Source organism: Tamandua tetradactyla, chromosome 21, assembly GCF_023851605.1.
Source record: "Tamandua tetradactyla isolate mTamTet1 chromosome 21, mTamTet1.pri, whole genome shotgun sequence".
Taxonomy (NCBI): domain Eukaryota; kingdom Metazoa; phylum Chordata; class Mammalia; order Pilosa; family Myrmecophagidae; genus Tamandua; species Tamandua tetradactyla.
This window is the reverse complement of record NC_135347.1, coordinates 33824965-33843571: the sequence shown is the minus strand read 5'-3', so window position 1 is coordinate 33843571 and position 18607 is coordinate 33824965. Positions and strand designations below refer to the sequence as shown.

The 18607-nt window shown below is 33.7% G+C and overlaps 1 protein-coding gene across 1 annotated transcript in view; it reads right to left on the bottom strand.

Moving 5' to 3' along the window:
• Positions 1-453: 453 nt before the first annotated feature.
• Positions 454-18607, bottom strand: part of RIOK2 (RIO kinase 2) — a 26814-nt gene continuing 8660 nt past the window's right edge. The window contains exons 5-11 of the mRNA XM_077139081.1: positions 18232-18407; positions 14444-14532; positions 11851-12042; positions 9647-9739; positions 8348-8866; positions 6451-6550; positions 454-2400 (exon numbers count right to left, since the gene is read on the bottom strand). Of these exons, the coding sequence (XP_076995196.1) occupies positions 2236-2400; positions 6451-6550; positions 8348-8866; positions 9647-9739; positions 11851-12042; positions 14444-14532; positions 18232-18407 (1334 nt within the window). The 3' untranslated portion in view covers positions 454-2235. The remainder of the gene's footprint in view (positions 2401-6450; positions 6551-8347; positions 8867-9646; positions 9740-11850; positions 12043-14443; positions 14533-18231; positions 18408-18607) is intronic.

Below are 18607 nucleotides of genomic sequence, written 5' to 3'. Positions count from 1 at the left end.
AGGTGATAGTGCCCAAACTCTAATAATAGAGTTGGCTTCTTTGTTTCAAATAAAAAAAGAAAAAAAGAAGTCAACTGAGTAAGGCCAAGTAGGATGAAGTCATACTAGCATCATTCCCAAATCACTTTCAACACTCTGAATATAAGAAAATGCACTGCAAAATAAACATTCTGTGGTTCTATTAAGATGTTTGCAATGTGATTTTGTTCTAAAAATGTTTCAAAGTAGACAGATTAAAACATTTCTACCTGAATTTAAAGACATATCTAAAATCCAAAGCAGGGCTATGTAAATACTGGTATAAGCTTATTGCAGATCCTAATCATAGGTATAGGTAATTTAAGACATTGGTGACTGTTCTAGTTTGCTAGCTGCCAGAATGCAATACACCAGAGACGGATTGGCTTTTAATAAAAGGGGATTTATTTTGTTGGTTCTTCAGAGGAAAGGCAGCTAACTCTCCACTGAGGCTCTTTCTTACGTGGAAGGCACAGGATGGTCTCTGCTGGTCTTCTCTCCAGGCCCCTGGGTTCCAACAACTTTCCCCGGGGTGACTTCTTTCTGCATCTCCAAAGGCCTGGGCTGAGCTGCAAGTGCTGAGATGAGGAATGCCGAGCTGCTTAGCTGTGCTATGTTGCGCTCTCTCATTTAAGCACCAGCCAATTAAGCCAAACTCACTCATTGCAGCAGACACGCCTCCTAGCCGACTGCAGATGTAATTAGCAATAGATGAGGTTCATGTACCATTGGCTTATGTCCGCAGCAACAAGACTAGGTATGCTCACCTGGTCAAGCTGACAACTGAATCAAACTAACACAGTGACTGTGAGGCAACATTGCCATCTAGTGACCATTTTTTGCTACAGGTAATCTCCCTCTTACAGCCTAATGGGCTATGAGGCTTGAAGTGACATTATCAGGCACAAATGAATATTCATATTCACATCTCATTGAATTATGAAGTCACTGAAGGAGGGCCATGTCTTGTGTATTTTATCTCTTTCCTGAGCCCAGTATTTGTTAATGTTAAAATGAGAAATGTTCTGGACTCACCTGAGCTAAGAGTTTGAGCTCACTCCTTATCATTTCCCCTACTTTTCCCCACTCCTAATTCCTCTATTCCTGTTTAAGGCTGCATAAAATCTGCAACTGTAGAAACCATGGTGGGTCTATCTCCAGTTTCTGTTCCCATACTCACATTACCAATATTAAGTGGCAGAAAATACTCTATAGACAAAATAATGCATTTACTGGTTTATCTTCACTGCTACAGACTAAAACAACAGAAGGCAATGAATTCCTCCAGTGGTCAAATGAAGTGTAACCAAGTTGTGAGCAAAGTTCCAGAAAGATAAACATTATTATGTTAATAGCTACATTTTATTGAATGCTTACAATGTACACAGAACTGATCTAAGTGTTTTACATGTTGTCTCATTCAATTCTAAAAAACAATCCTACAAAGAAGTTATATACAAGCATACCTTGAAGACATTTCAGTTCCAGACCATTGTAATAAATTATGTATCGCAATGAAGCAAGGCACACTTTTCTTTTTTTATTTCTTAGTGCATATAAGTTGTTTATACTATACTGTGGTCTATTAAGTGTAGAATAGCATTATGTCTAAAAAAAAAACAATGTACATACTTGAAAAATAGCACACAGAAATGAAGCGAGCACAGGCTATCAGAAAAATGGTACTGATAGAAATTCCCCAATGCAGGGTTGCCACATACCTTCAATATGTAAAAAAATGCAATATCTGCAAAATGCAATGAAGTGAGGTATGCTTATATCCAATTTTAACAGTAAGAAAACTGAAGCAGAGAAAGAGAGCTACAAATGACTTCCCTATGGCTGTTTCCAGTAGGAAGTGGAAAAGCTGGGACTGGAAACCCAGCAATCTACCTATTTTTGGTAGATACGAAAAAACAAAAAAAAAATGGTGATAAATACTCCAATATCCCTCATGTAATAAAAATTATTTTGAAAATGATTTTAACTCATTTATCAAAAGTATCCAAATAACTCTGAAAAAAAAAAGGATTGTTTTTACAGAATTTCCATAATTATTCTTTGGAAGACATGCATTGAATGACTCAAAATTATAGATGAGACAGTTTATTTATCTATTTATATACATACCTCAGTCCAAAAAAGATTAAAGGTGGCATAAAAAAGGATCATAATCAAGTTTTTCCCAAACATATTATACCCAAGATCTTAAATATATTATTCTCCCCAAAAGCTAGATCCTTCCAAGCTTGATTTAATATTTTGCATGTTTTCTCTCCGTTGTTTGGTAAATATATTTGCTTCTCCTTTCTGCAATCGACGTCTGACAGCTGCTTTTTGCTGTTTTGTCAACTGACGTTTCACCTTCTGTTTCACTAGTTCCTAGAAAGATGTCTTAAATTAATACCACTGATAACAAATCACTTGGAGAAGGAGCAGATATTCAGTAAAATGAAGTCTTATATTGCTAGTATCTTTCAAATTTGTATCTGCTTAGAGCATGACTTTTTAAAATCCAAACACTGGCAATACTATATGAACTAGTCAGAAAATAAGCTCAAAACTAATTTTTATAAGTAGGATAATCTAAATTCCTAAAGAACGATGGATTATATAGCCAACAACAGTATACAGTCACATTTTTAAAAATTGCAGATCATCACAGTGCCATCTAGTGTCTATCATGAAACTTGAAAAAAATAACTAGATGAAAATTACTTGTTCCTCTGCATTTCAGGTAAAAATTCATATGGTTTTGTAGTGGGAAATTTTTGAAAGCAATCACTATTGGTCAAAATATATACAAGAGTACTCTCAAAACTTCAGGTGTGGAAATAACCTGATGGTAGCAGTTACCCACAGAATAGTCTTCATATAATCTTTGGAAGATATACAATGCTTTCCCTTAGTGAACAATTATAATTTCAAATTACTTTTTAGTTAAGACACAGGCTGTGGCATGTCATGTGATTTAAAAGATGAAAAAAATAAATTGAATATTCAGTTCACAATGACATTTTCTTTCTCTGTAGAAGTACAGCCAGTTATTGAATTGTATATAACTTTGTATCATCCAAGTCATCTTTTAAAAGAGAAGTTAAACACTGCAAGGGTAGAAGCAATGATTTTAATATTCCCTACCATACACTGGGTACAAAGAAGCATTTATTATAAATCTGCCAAGTTAAAAGATTAAAGAATAGATTTGAGAGATAAAAAAGGGGCTAGAAGAACTAGTTTGCCTACTGTGTTGTGTCTTGGGTTGTATATGTCTAATGTAAAGTTGCAGATAAGGTATGTTTAAATGCAGACTGGATTATTTTACACTTAGACTTATTCAATTAATAGGCTTAAGTTATCCCACTTTGTTTTAGTCTAATGATTCTCAATGGGAGAAGGGCTATAAAAGAGGGGGAAATGAGCAGAAGAATCAGAAAAAAATCCCTACAGAGTCTGATACTCAAAATACCTAGGAAGGGTCAAGACTTAGAAGGACCTGGTATCCCTAAAATTTCAGGGCTGAAAACAGCAGGTTGAAGGTTGAAAATGGGAGTGGTTGGTCCCCAGGACCCTTCTCTATCTCAGGAAGTCAGGCAACTACTATCACTGCCTACCGCCCTTGAACACCAGAATCAGAAATAAGAACAGCATCTTCCTAATTACAACACTGGCAGACAAAAAAAGCAGTATTTTCAGAATTGTGAAGGAAAATTATTTCCAAACCACAACTCTTAATACTTCAAAATTCCCATTCAGGTGTGGAGATAAAATAAAGTCATTTTCAGTAATGAAAAGTCCCCCATAGAATTCACTCAGAAAACTACTGGGATCTATACCTTCAAATAAAGAAATAAACTAGCTAGGACCATGAGATGGGACTAGGAAAGAAGACATCCAAATCACAGGAGATGGAAAATCATGGGAAGACAACAGCAGAGTGTGTACCAGATTTAAACTGGAGGAGTACACAGAGGACTCCAGAATGTTTCCCAGAAAAAAAAAAAATTCTAAATATTCTGCTTAAATTTTCCCTTAGTTTTTCACTCTGTTGAGACTATAGATAATTGTATCAAGCAGCTGAAGAAAATAAGGAAATAATGGACTAATATGCATGCATCTCATCCCAAATCTAGAGATGTTTACAAATCCTATAAGGCTTCTTTTATGTTAAAAAAAAATGGGAATAAAATACCACTTAGTATATTTTTTTAAATGGTGAAACATACAATAAAATACTTGTGTGTTATTTTAGAGAATATTCTGAAATCCCCCAATTTTTGTTAAAACAAAAAATGCTACCAGTAGGTGGTGGCTTCATATATATTTAATACAAAGCACTATATCTTACTATTTACTATCATTTATTCCTATTACACATTACCAAGAACCGGATACATAACTGGCGACTTTGCCAAAAAATAGGGACAATAAAAGAACCTTAAGGAGGAAAACAGATCTTACAATTATAATTTCAAAGAACATAGAGAAAATCTTTTGCCTTTGTACAGACAACAAAATCATAATGATCAATCTAATAGAGGCAATAAAATAAAGTCTGCATTCTCCTGATCTTTTAACAAAATGAAATGTGGACTCGGAAAATAGTGTGACAAAGGAGCACAGACTTAAGATTTTCAATGTGTTTCAAATGATTAAAAGTAAAACCTTTATTCATCAAGCTAGGCTGAAGAGAATTTTTTTCTTAGAAGGCAAATTTGTACTTTATAATCTAAGTCATAAAAGTTAAAGCTTGATCCTGCTTTAAACTTTCAGTTCATGCTACTGGCTATAAGGGAGATGTATAAGAAGAGTAAGATTAGAGCAGCAAAAATGCATAATGGTTAAAACAATGCATAAGGGTTTTGACAATGTCAGTTCCACATCTTTAATTCTGAGAAAAGGGCATAATTTAGGATTTAAGGAAGTAGCATGAACTTATAGTCTAAGTTTTCTTTATAAATGCAATTAGCAATTGTATACCATTGTCATTAGATATAACTTGGTTTTAGTCTGAGAAAGGAAGGTACATAAATCCTAATAAGTATATATTTTAAAAATTTTGTATATATTCTTTATTATCAATCCCATCACAGGATATATATTTTAACTTACTGACAATATTTGTGAATTTGTGAATGAGAAGTTCAGGGAAAAGAAAGGTTATTTTCTTTTCCTTTGAATGGACATGTCATCTAATCATTTTATTATTTCCTCCTTTTACCTTTTAAACTGATTTTTTTTCTTTTCCTATTATAGGGAAGGTTGCCACTAAAAACTTGTTTCAGTAGTACCCAATTTAATCTCTTAGGCAGAAGGAAAAAGCTTAATACACCAATGATATGATTTTAATTTATGAAAAAAAACTGATAAACCAATTAAGTTGTGTTGCTTTTTAATGCTGGACAGAAAGTAATTTTTTAGAAAGTTCAATCAAACTATAATCTTCAAAATACTGCCTAATTCAGAAATAAGACTGAGAGTGTGGTTTACCGTGGGCTTGCGATAAGTGTTTGCTGCAAAGAACTGAGGAAAATGATTTCTAAGAAAATCAAGAACAGCCTTGTTCCACTGGTATGAGGGATTACAATATCTGGAAAGTCATGTTCCTAAAGGCAAATAAGAGTGAAAATATTTCCTTAGGCCAGTAAGAATGGTGTTGTTCAGAGGGACACAATATTTTGAATTGAGCCATATTTCTCTCTTTAAAATATACAAAGTAAAGAAACTTCCTTCTGGGTAGTTTTGAAAGAAGGCTGGCAGGTAGAAAGCTCCTTAGTAGAAGCTGGACTACTTGTGCTCGTCACCCTCTGAAGAAAATACCCCTTTTGAAATTAACAAAATCTTGGGAAATGAAAAATTTTAAAATCACTCATTTTTCTCTTTCAAAATTTAAGAACAAACTAGCTAGTGAAGCTTGTGCATCTATATACTTCAGTCCCAGCTAGCTGGGTAACTATGAACAAAGTCATATAAGCTCTCTGGGCTTCAATTTTCCTCATTGTTAAAATGCAGGAAATGAGACCTCAGGAGAATATATGGAGTTCCCCGTGGATCTAAGTATCTTTGAATGTATCCCTCATGTTCAAGCTAACTTACATGCTATCTTTTTCCTGAGAGCTCTGATCCTTTCAGCTAAAAGCATGCACTCTCTCCTATATTACTAAATTTGTATCTGTTACAATTTTTTTTTTTTAAATACATGGGCAGGCACCAGGAAACGAACCTGGGTCTCTGGCATGGCAGGCATGAACTCTGCCACTGAGCCACCATGGCCCGCCTGTTTCTGTTATAATTTTATACTATTAACATGTGAGATCCAAATGGCCAAGGCTGTCTTGTACACTTTGTAGTCCTAGCAGTGTCTTAGCTCAGAAATCAGTCCACAGCCGTGATCTAATAAACATTCAGTAAATGTTGAATGAAAAGAGTTACCGGAGGAATTGTTGAACAGCTTACAACACTGCCTGCAGAAGCAACACTCAGAGTTCTTGTTCTATATTGATTAACAGTATTTCTCATATTGTCTTCATCTCTAAAATTAAAAAAGAACAATAATAATAATACAAATATACTTCCTTAGGCCAGTAAGAATGCCTTGATTAAATTAAATTATATTATCCCTTAGTGGTAGTAAAACGCAAAGACAAAATATCTCAGAAAGATCATTATTTAAAAAATTTTTTTGAAAGTAAAAGTAAAACTACCCACAATTCAGACCAATATATTAATAATTTTCATTTTTCAGTATTCTGAACACTTATCAAAATTTTGAAATAGAATGTTTAGCTCTCATAATTTACCACTTCTCCACAATTTATGTGTCTTTTCCACTTATCTTCTCCTATTCTTTCACTGACTATACAAGTCTGCCTCACACAATTTCAATCTTTGAGACACTTTCTTCCCACCATCCCAAACTAGAGCAAGGTGCGATGAGAACAGAGATTGTACTCCACATAGTCTGTCCCACTAAGGCAGAAAAACTGCAGCCATGAAAACTGTCTAACCTGGTTTTACAAATTGCTCAAAGTTTTAACATATACAGTATATAAGAAACTCAGACAATATTAATTCTTCAGGTCAGATTTCTCAGCAGCATCCGCTATTTTATATTTCTACTTGAATAATAAAAGTTTTGCCCAGCCAATGTTCAGAGAATGAGAACAAATTACTATTTCCATAATGAACCACTACCACCCCTGAATATTTTTCTTTTAAATTTCAGCTTTAATTTTACATGTTTATTACTCAAATGTTAGTAGCCCTGTGATTCAAAATACAGAGCTATATGAAAAAGGAAGACAGTTCTCATGCTTCACTTCATAACAAAAGTATAAACACAAATTAAAGGCAACCCTAGGATATAAGCAAGTAAAACAAACATATTGGGAAATGCTTAATAAATACATTGCTGCTGTAATTTTAAATGTCATGTTTCTATTCTGAAGTAAATTAAATCATATTTCATTAAACCATAGCTGTCTGGTTCTGGATAAGCTATCTCAAATCTAAAAATTAAATTTTAGATTTTTTGCTAATCAAAGTTGAACTAAATTCATTCATATTTGCAAAAAAAACAATTCTTAAAAGAAAACAACATTAATGCCATTATATAATTTTTCTTCTCTTCTTTTTTGTATGCTATATACCCAGGGTCACATTTTATTCTTTTTCCATATGAGTATCTTTTTCCATGTGAAAAAGCGCCATTTATTGAATTTTTGTTTGTTTTTTCTTTCTTATTTGTTTGTTTGCTTGTTTCTGGGAAGTGCTTGGGCCAGGAATTGAACCCAGGTCTCCTGCATGGCAGGTGAGAATTCTACCCCTGAACAGTCCTTGCACTCCTGCCACTATATAATTTTAACTATACATGAAACAGATATGGAAAGAAGATTCAAAGTACAAGAGAAAATTCATTGTTAAATAGATACTTCATGTAAAACACATTTACTGCAGGTTTATTGGCCAATATATATAACTCAAATAAACATTAGAAGTGTAATTACAAAAAACAGATGAAGAACAAATCATCCATCTCAAATCTTGCTAATTTATCAACAGATCCATATTAATTCTTTTAAAGTCATCCATTTGTGTTTTGAGGCAGGACTCTTTAAAATTTAATCAAAAGGCTGCCAAGAATCAGTACAATTATATTGGAGGATAATTTGAGTTTTAACAACAAAAACGTTTGTGCTACTTTCATTTAATACAGTGGTTGTAGAAATCAAATCTGTCATATCATTTCAAGAAATATTCATTTATCAAAACCAAGGATAGTACTGGTCTCAAGATTAAAGAAAAAAAATCAATCAATGGAAAGCTATACCTGAAAGGCGTGAATTCTTTGTTTAAGGACGACAGGGCGATTAGATGAGGACATTCATCTTCATACTCCTCAGAGCCAACAGGAATTTCTCCTTGACCTGTCTGACCATTCTGCTTAGTGCTACTTTCAGTTCTATTTTGCTCCTCAGAAAATTCAGCATCAGAATTATCTCCAACAACCTGTCTTTTTATTTCTTCTAAAGCTTGACTGAATTTAGTCATTTTAAAATTGCATGTATCAGCATTCTTCTCTGATAGATCTTTTATTTGTTCAAGGTCTCCTGATGTGTTATAATAGCAGCTGTCTGAGTCACTTTGAGAGCTTTGTTCACTTTCAGGTTCTGACTTACAAACCTTTGTCTTTCCTGACATTTCTTCATCAGAAAATGAAAATTTAGATCCTTCCTCAATTTCTATATTTCTCTCATCTGGACCAACTGGATGAAGCAGCTCATCATCTGCCTGCATTTCCTTTGTGTAGCCACTGGCGGAGACCTCTACATCAAGAGAGTCTGTCCTCCTAGTAAATAAATAAATAAATAAAATTAAGTATTGACAGAGAGAAAAATATTATGGAAAATACTTTGATCATTACTGCTAAACTATGATTCTCAAAAGAGTTTAAGAGTTTAAATATTTTAAAGATTTCTCTTTGCCTGAAAAATATTTAAATTACTTCAGTATATAAATGTAAAGGATATATGTTGACTGTCATTTTAATAATAAAAAAATAAGTCTGTGAAAAGCAAAAGATTTTAACAGAAAGGTTACAGAAGCTTAGGTTGATAATAACTTAAACTTCATTTTCAAAAGGGGCAAAAGTTTTTTCTTTTAACTTCTGTAAATTATCCCAAATCAGAAAAGAATATCTTAATTAAGTGTGTATAGAGAAAACTAGGCTTTGAGAATATGCTTAACAATGATACTCCATCAATGTTAGCTTCTGTTCTGAATAAAGGAAAATAACAAACTATAATAAAACATTTGGTGTGATTCCTTATGAATGGGTTATTCACAAAGAACCCAAAACCACATAAAAGTTTTCAAATTTATAAGAAACTAGGTATGTTCCTCTTCAAAATTCAAGAACAGCGCCTTAATGGACCAACGGGAGATAATTTCTAGTTTAAGTTTCATTTATGTACTAGATAGCAATAATATTCAACAATGATTAAAGTGTATCAAAGGTCACTGTTTGGAATTTCTTTTAGAAGAAAGTGTTAACTTTTAGAACTAAATAATTCAGATATTTAAATGGGGTTCTATCAGTTTTAAGCAATAAGCAATGCAGAATACAAACCTGATATCACTAAACATTGGATAAAGTTCACTTTCATAGCTGAAACGTCTCATGAAGAAATCTCTAATGCATTTAACATCTCTGTCAAAATACCTGCAAAAGCAAAGATCACTTTTGATATACCTTCTTTTGCTCATATTTTTCTTTAGTAGTGAATGACAATACCTTAACTATTTGTTTTGATGCTATTACTCCGTATGTGAAGGAGAAAAAGATGTTAAGCAAAAGAAAAAAGGTCCATTACCAGTGTGTTTGAAAAACTAAAATCAGAGGAAATCACAAGGAAAATACACTGCCAAAGTCATACAGTTGCTATGATCAGGAAATTCCAGGTTTCCCATGAACAGATGTACTAAGGGAAGATAAGGTGAACGTGAACCCCAGGAAAGAAGACCGTGGACCTGCAGTTCTGGGGCAGGTTTCCACTTATCCTCTCTTTCCCCCCGTCTATCTGGCTATGCTTTCTATGAGTAACACCCCTACAACTCCTGGTCAACTGGGAAAGCTGAAATACATTAGTGATTCATAAGGAAAATTTGGGGGACCACTGACTTATATGTTTATGTACCTTTATTATCCACTAGTTGCCATGCAATAACATTCAAAGATAAATAATAATGAAACTTATAAATAATGATCCAAAGACATGTTAATCCTGAGAGTGGAGGGCACTATGAAAATCAGGTTGCTTTTTTAGGATGCCACAAAGCAGGAAGAACAGATTCAATTCTCTAAAAGATTGCTGGATAAGGAGAATTAAGGGTGACATGGAATTGACTAGCTCTTTGAATTTTAATTAAATTATTATTTTAGTCTTTGCTGTCAGGGCACCCTGGGAAAAATGTCTTAATAAATTATTTTTTTATATATAGTCATGTCTCCCCTATTAGATAATAACTTCTTCAAAGGCACAGATAGGCTTTATTTACATATGAATTTCTGGTGTTTAACAGAATTCCTTCACCCCAATACATGTTAATAAAACTGAAAATGGAACCACAATGTACTGCACAGAACAATACAGTTTAAACTTACAATGTCATAATATATTATCAACTCCGGTGGTTCCCAGATGTTCTGTTATTTTGTTACTATGTTACTCTTGATTAATAAAAATGCTGAGTAGTCAGCATCCAAAGACATTCTGACCATGTAAGCACCAGGAATTAATCTATTAGCACTGTTTCACTGGGAATAGTTTTAAAAATTATTCTTAAGTAACATTTCTTTTTCTAGTATAAGTATAGATATTTTCTAACGGAAAGAAGTAGGAAGCAAGATTCACTTAAACTGATACTCTGAAAAATGACTATATTTTATTATGTAAGTGATACCAATTGTCACTTCAAGAAAAAGGAAAAGTTTCCTTCATTATAATTTGGAACTGGAGAAGAAAAGACATATACCCTTATTTCGATTATACTAAATTGCATTATGGAAATAAAGGGAAAGATCGTATTTCACAAGTGGTTGGTTGAAGTGGTTAAATAATGTGATGAATATGATCCTATTCTGTGTCAATGATAAGATTTTATGTGGATCATTTTCTAGTAATAAAAATAAAAGCAAAAAATGGCATGAGAGATATTATCAAGGTCTGGTAACTGAGTCCAATCCAAAACCCTAACTTACATTTAGGTCACTAAGATTATCAAATACTGCTTGCTGGAGTCCTCCTGGAAGCAACCCTAGAGCACAAAGGAAAGGGGAAAAACACAGAGAATGGAGTCCTCTCTTGTGTCCCTACTTCTTCCAAGCAGATTTTTATCTGCTTTATAAATTAAACTTCCACTTAAAAGTCTGAACAAAGGGTTCAATGGCTAAGAAAGTTTGACTTTTGAAAGTGTGCTGAAATATAACAGAGTAATTAAAAGTCTTTTTGATGCCAAATCGCCAATGTGGTTTACAAAGCAGCCAATTTCTTCAGGTTTCAAATACACAGTATAAGCTTAACATACAGGTTTTAAAAAGTGCATTTATTTTCTTTTAAAATACTATAGAATAAGAAAGATTCTTTTAAGGGGAAAATTCCAATCGGATATCTTTTAATTAAAAAACAAATGTTTATACACCATTAATATGAGCCTCTTCAAAACCAGTTGACCGAAATGATATTACAAAACTGAAAAATTATGAATAATTGTAAATGATTCTGACACACATAAACACATTCCTATCCAGAATTAAATGATTTCAGCACATACCATTCAGCATTGGGATGAGAAGTTGAAACCATTTGTGGAAAATCAATCATGGTGATATGGTCATCTTTATCCAAAATGAGATTGAATTCATTGAAATCTCCATGAATCAGCCCATGATTTGCAAGTTTGACAATTAATTCCATAGCTTCATCATATACTAATGCAGGATCTTCAACATGGTGTACCTGACATCTAAAAGTATTTTAAATATGAAAATAGATTATTTTTATCTACTTATGATTTTAAAGAGCCAAGTATGTATGTGTGTGTGCATAATACATAAAATTGCAGAAAGTATAAAGAAAAAAAGTCCCTGTTATTCTATCATTCAGAGAGGAAAAGTTCATAAACAATGCCTAACAATACTGTAAAAGAAAAAAAATAGTCTAATTATGGTTTATTTAAAAAGGAGGCAAAACTGTATTCTTTGGATGGACTGTACAGTGTGGGAATATATCACAATAGAACTGCACTGACATAAAAGAGGCAAAGTCTGGAATCATCAATTCAGCCATGTAAAAAACTTTTAGGGAAGGAAATCGAGCATACTTAATTACATATCTGCAACCAATGCCCTGTCTGCCCTCCCCACTACTATGTCCACAACTCACTAACTACTGAAATCCCACTATGCAGGATAATGTATTAGATATGAGACTTATAATGCAAAAATTTGCTTGGGTTCATCTACATGAATGTCCTTGCTTATAATTCCCTCAAAAATAAATGTCAAACATGCTATAGAAAATAAAATATACATATTTTTAGGCCAAACATTTTAAATTTCTTAAAAAGAGTTATCAAAAAAAGAGTATTTGTTTTGAGTTTCCAACGTAAACTTATAAGATCATACACTCAATAAACCACTTATGATCTTAAAGTCAAATCCTTCACTGGGGCACCATCTACGATCTCTCACCTACCCAAAAACTTCATTCTAGCAACATTTTCATTTCCTCTCTTCCCAGAAGTTTTCTCCTTACTTTCATCAGCACATATGATATAATGTTTCTTTCTTTCTTTCTTTAATCTTCTACATAGCCAAACTTCCCTACATATATTCTCACCAATCTCTTTTCTATCACTTTCAAATGAACCCATTTCAAATAGGCTTTCATCCACTTCACTCCAATGAAATACCTCTTTATCAAGGCTAACAAATAAATTCCACACTGTGAAAGCCAATGGTCAATTCTAGGCCTTCCATACATTTGATCTGTGAGTTGACTTCTTCTCCTTCCCTTAAACACTTTCTTCACTTGACTCCTGGGACTCCTGGTTTTCCTCCTTCCTTACTGATCATTTTCAGTCTTTTCTGCAGTTCATCTTCTTGATTTCTAAATTTTAGAGTTCTTCAAAGATCAATCCTAGGGTCTTTTATCTTCTGATATTTAGAATCACTCTTGGTGACCTCATCCAGACTCATGGCTTTAAATACCATAACACACATACACTGGTTTCAATGTCCCTGAACTTCAAGGCATCTCAAAATTGAGTCCAAAAATGAACCTCTAATTTTGTCCCATTCTCCATCTCCAAGCTGCTTCTCTTATAGTCTCCCATTTCTGTAAATGATAACTTGATCCCTCCAATTAATTACACAGGCCAAAAATATTGGTGTCATCCTTGACTTCCCGCTTCCTTCACATCCACATCTAATCCCCCCCAAATCCTTTTGGCTTGAGCCATAAAATATATTCAGAGTCTTACTACTTTTCATTACCTTTATGGCTATCACTCTGCTCTGAGCCACCATTATCTGTTGCTTGGATTATTACAATAATCTCCTAACCTGTCTTCCTAATTCTGTCCTTGTCTTCCTTCAGTCTATTCTCAATAAAACAGCCAGAGTGATTCTGTTAAAATGTTATTCAGATCCTATCTCCCCTCGCTCAAAATCCTCTCAATCAAAATTAAAACGTCCCTACAATGGGATACAGACTCTAAATGATCTGGTCACCAGCTGCCTTTCTGATCTTACTACTTACAATTACCTCTCTTACTCAGCTCCAGCCACACTGGCATGCTCCCACCTCAAGCCTATGTAGTTGTTATACCCTGTGCCTGGAATGTTCTCTTAGATATCAACATCATTTCCTTCCTCAGTTATTTCAGGGTTCTGTTCAAAAATCACCTATTAATGAGACTTTCCCTGACCATTCTATATAAAATAGCAGTCTTGTACACCCCACTTCAGTATTTCCTATCCCCTTACCCTGCTTTATTTTTATCCATAGCACTTACTGTCATCTGCATATCCAGTATTTCCTTGCTTAGTTATTTATTGCCTATCTCCTTCCATCAAAATCTAAGCTCCATGAGGGTAGGGACTTTGTTTTGTTCATTACTGAGTCTAAAACACTGCTTGTCATATAAGACTCCTCATAAATATCTGTTACATAAAATAAATGAATCACAGAGATTATAAAACTCAAACTGTCAGAATGAAACTGAATTTTTTTTTTTGCTTTTGAGTCTACTCCTTTAAATCAATTTCTAACCTTACAGGAAGGAGTACTAGTTCACTGAAGTTTTAAATTTTTAAAACTTACATTTATTGGGATCCATGGTTTTAAGAACTACAAATACTTACAGAGGATAGCCATTTATGAGTTCCATGACCACTGCATGGCGATTGTAATCAATTGGCTTTGGAACGGGAAATTTCCTCTCATACAGTGCCTAAAACAGAGAAAAAAAAGAGGTATAAATTAATAAGGAAGTCATTATTTTCTAGAGAATAAAAGTAAATACACTTTTCCACAACCAGAAGAAAAATACACAAGACTTTTAACAGAATTACACTTAGTACATGTTACTTACGTATGGCTTATTCACTACAGAATAAGCTGTATATAAATACAAATTTTAAACTGAAGTTTGCATGAATTCACATTTGCAACAAATATTCATTCAGTGAATATTTACTGCACAATATGTACTATGCTAGTGTTACAATATGTATGAAAAACTCTGTCCTCAAGTAGCTTACAATCTCTTAGGACATTGTCTCTACTATTTTGTAAAGTTTCTGCTATTATCAGAGTGTGTGCAGAAATTTCAAACTGAAATCAAATACTATTTAGGAAATATTCTATCTTCTGGCATATGAGAAAATGAGTTATTCCAATATATCAGACATTTTAGTTTATGCACATTGAAATTTTTCTACAGACCACAATATGTAATATTAATCTATTACATGACAAATATACACTGTACTATGCCAAATGTTTCAGATTATTCATGCAACAATCTTTTCCCTCTGCTCAATTTTTTCCAAGTCATTGTTCACAAAATGCTGTTGTTACTTCCTTTAAAAGATCTTAGATTTGTGCCTTCTGCTTTCTGGAATATTACCAACTCTAAGATGGCCCTGCCATTTATGCCTTATTACTCCAATGGTGCTCCAGCTATTGCCACCATACCTAACCTTCCTGTGTATCAATATTAGACCAAGATGATTATGTTGACACTCTGTTAACAACAACAAACTACAATGGCTCTGTAAATATTGACTGATTTCAGTGTCAATAACTTTAATATTCTCTTTAATCCACTTATACAGTTCCGGTTCTTCCAATACTCTCTCCAATAAGCACACTGGAGAATGGTCAGAATAGTCACCTCAGTGTCACCCATACACATGGGGTTCTCATCCACATTCATCTCTTTTCCACATAAGCTCCCCTGCAAAGTGCACGGTCTCCTCCTTACAGTGGAACCATATCCAAATCTTCATCATTCTACTCAGTTCCTACCCACTTCACAAAACTTCCTTTATCAATGATTCATCCCTCCCTGCCACTTAAGTTTCTTGACACAGACAGTACTGGTTATTCCTTTAGTATCTACCTCCCCACAAACCCTCTACCTTAGTATTTAATACAGTGGTAAGCACATAGCTGATGTTCAAAATATATTTGCTGATTAACAGTTAGTTAAAAAAAAAGTTATCTACCATACCCTACCTTATTTGGACAGGAAGTGAACCACTCCCCACCACTCCCTAAAGATTTTTGTTTGTTTTGTTTTTAAAGATTTTTCTATTTCAATGCAGACAGTCTGGAACATGCCTTGGCAGCCTGATAGCACATAACATTAATGATTAGCAACATTTATCTAGCCCTTATACTGTAGCTTAACACTCAAATTATAGCTTAATATTATCTTTTTCCTTCTCTCTGGAAAATATCAATGGATTTAAGGAGCATATTCATGCACAACCAGGTTCTGTTACTCTATTCATAAAAAACCCTGAGAGATATGACCTTTCTCTCCTCAGCCAACAGGACAAGCAAACTCACTGCCCTCCCCCTTCTCTATGTGGGACTTAACTCCCAGGGGTACAAACCTTCCTGGCAACGTGGGACAGAAATCTTAGAATGAGCTGGGACTCAGCATCAAGGGACTGAGAAAACCTTCTAGACCAAAAGGGGGAAGAGAGAAATGAGACAAAATAAAGTGTCAATGGCTGAGAGATTCTAAATAGTCGAGAGGTGATCCTGGAGGTTATTCTTAGTTAAGGTATACTGGAGAGGCTGGAGGGAAGTGCCTGAAAATGTAGAGCTGTGTTCCACTAGCCATGTTTTTCGAAGGTAACTGTATAATGATATAGCTTTTGCAACGTGACTGTGTGATTGTGAAACCTTGTGTCTGATGCTCCTTTTATCTACCTTATTGAAAGACAAGTAAAACATAGGGATAAAAATAAATAATTGGGGGAACAAATGTTAAAATAAATTTAGTAGATTGAAATGCTAGTGATCAATGAAAGGGAGTGATAAGGGGTACAGAAAAATATAGGGGAAACAAAGGCTAAAATACATTGGGTAGATGGAAATCCTAGCAATCTATCAGAGGGAAGGGCAAGGGGTACGGTATGAGTTTTTTTTCTGTTTTCTTTTTATTTCTTTTTCTGAATTGATGAAAATGTTCTAAGAAATGAGCATGGTGATGAATATACAACTATGTGATGATATTGTGAGTTACTGACTATATACCAAGAATGGAATGATCATTGGTAAGAATGTTTGTTTCTGTATGTTGTTATGTTTAAAAAATATATATATAAATATAAAAAAATACCCTGAGAAACAGCTAATACAACTTAAGTAAAATGTTTTAAGATTCCTACCAAGCTGCCTACTTGACTTATTGAATATCAAAGGAAACCAACTATTATTATAAGATAAGAAATACATAATATGTATGATATTGGTATCACTTATTTATATGCTTGAGAATCCACTACTCCCACCAGTGATTACTAAAAATTTAATCATGTGAATTAAATAATCTACCTTAAGAAACACCAACTTGAAACTCCCAAGAAACAACTATTCACATACCAGAGCAATTCTCAATAATTCAAATAAAAAAATAAATAAATCCCATTGGACAGAATAATAAAAACACAAAGTTTTTTTTTTCAGTTTAATTTGGCTATTTTAAAAAATATTTAATTTGATTATTATCAAAGATGTTTAATAAATCTATGCTGATCTTAACTGAAGATGAAAGGTTAAAAACTAGAGAGGTAATGAGGTAATGTTTTTACCATTTTTAAAGTACATGCAAATTTTCAAATTGACATTAACTGCGTTATTGTGACAGAAACATACTAGTCACCTTATCTGAGATGCTAAGGTTTCCATGGATGGTAATTATCTGGTATTTTCAATTAAAAATAGACTTACATATAGTCATTCATACTGGATAGATACATATCTACATACACAAATTTGTAAGGTACCTAAGTTATTAATTATTTGGTGCTACTCCAACTTGTTAACATTGCTGATTACATGTTACCTTAACACATTTTTAACAATTAAAACTACTGTTGGGGATTGAATAATGTTCTCCACAAAAGGCATGTCCAGGTCCCAACCTCTGGTCTGTGGTATGAGCCCATCTTTGAAGATGTTATTAAAGTTGTGCCCAAGCTTAATGAGGGTGTGCCTTAATCCAATATGGTTCAAGTGCCTATAAGCCAAGGAAAGAGAAGCCATGGAGAGAAGCTAGAAGTCAATGGAACCCTGAAAGAAAAAGGGGGGACATCATCATGTGGTGGAAAAGCCAAGGAACCCAAGGACTGCCAACAGTCAGCCCTGGAATGCCACAGTCATTTAGGGAGAAAGTGTGGTCTCTTGAAGGGCTGGAGTTTGGACTTCTCCTAACCTCAAAACCATGAGTCAATAAATTTTCATTGTTTAAGTAGTAGGGAAATTAAAACAACCAACTTCACACAGAAGGAAATCAACAGAAAAACAAATAATAGAAACAAATGACAAAGTTAAAAATGACCATTTCCATGGATTGGTACTGGGGGTAAGGAACAGTTTACATTAAAAAATGTAAAATGATTTTAAAAGATACCTTCATATAGGCGAATTCCTTCATGGCAGAGAGTCGAGATAAATAAAGCCAAGACATCTTATGTCTGTGTTTATGGTAATCACGTTTGTTTTTCAGATTTCGAAAGGAGGTTCTTCCTAGTCTGTGAAGTTTTAATGCAAATTGCTTTCCCTCTTCACTTGCAACAATGTAAATATCTGGAGTAAAATTTTCAAAGTAAGGAACATTACTGATCATTATTATGCTTTTATTCCAATAAGCTGAAGCAATTCTAACTTCTTTTGTCTGGGTTTTATTTGCATCAAATATGTTAGCTTTCCTAAAATAACTAAAAATACTTTAGATTCAGCAAAATTTTGTATCTCATGCATTCACCACTTTTACTTTAATTACAGTC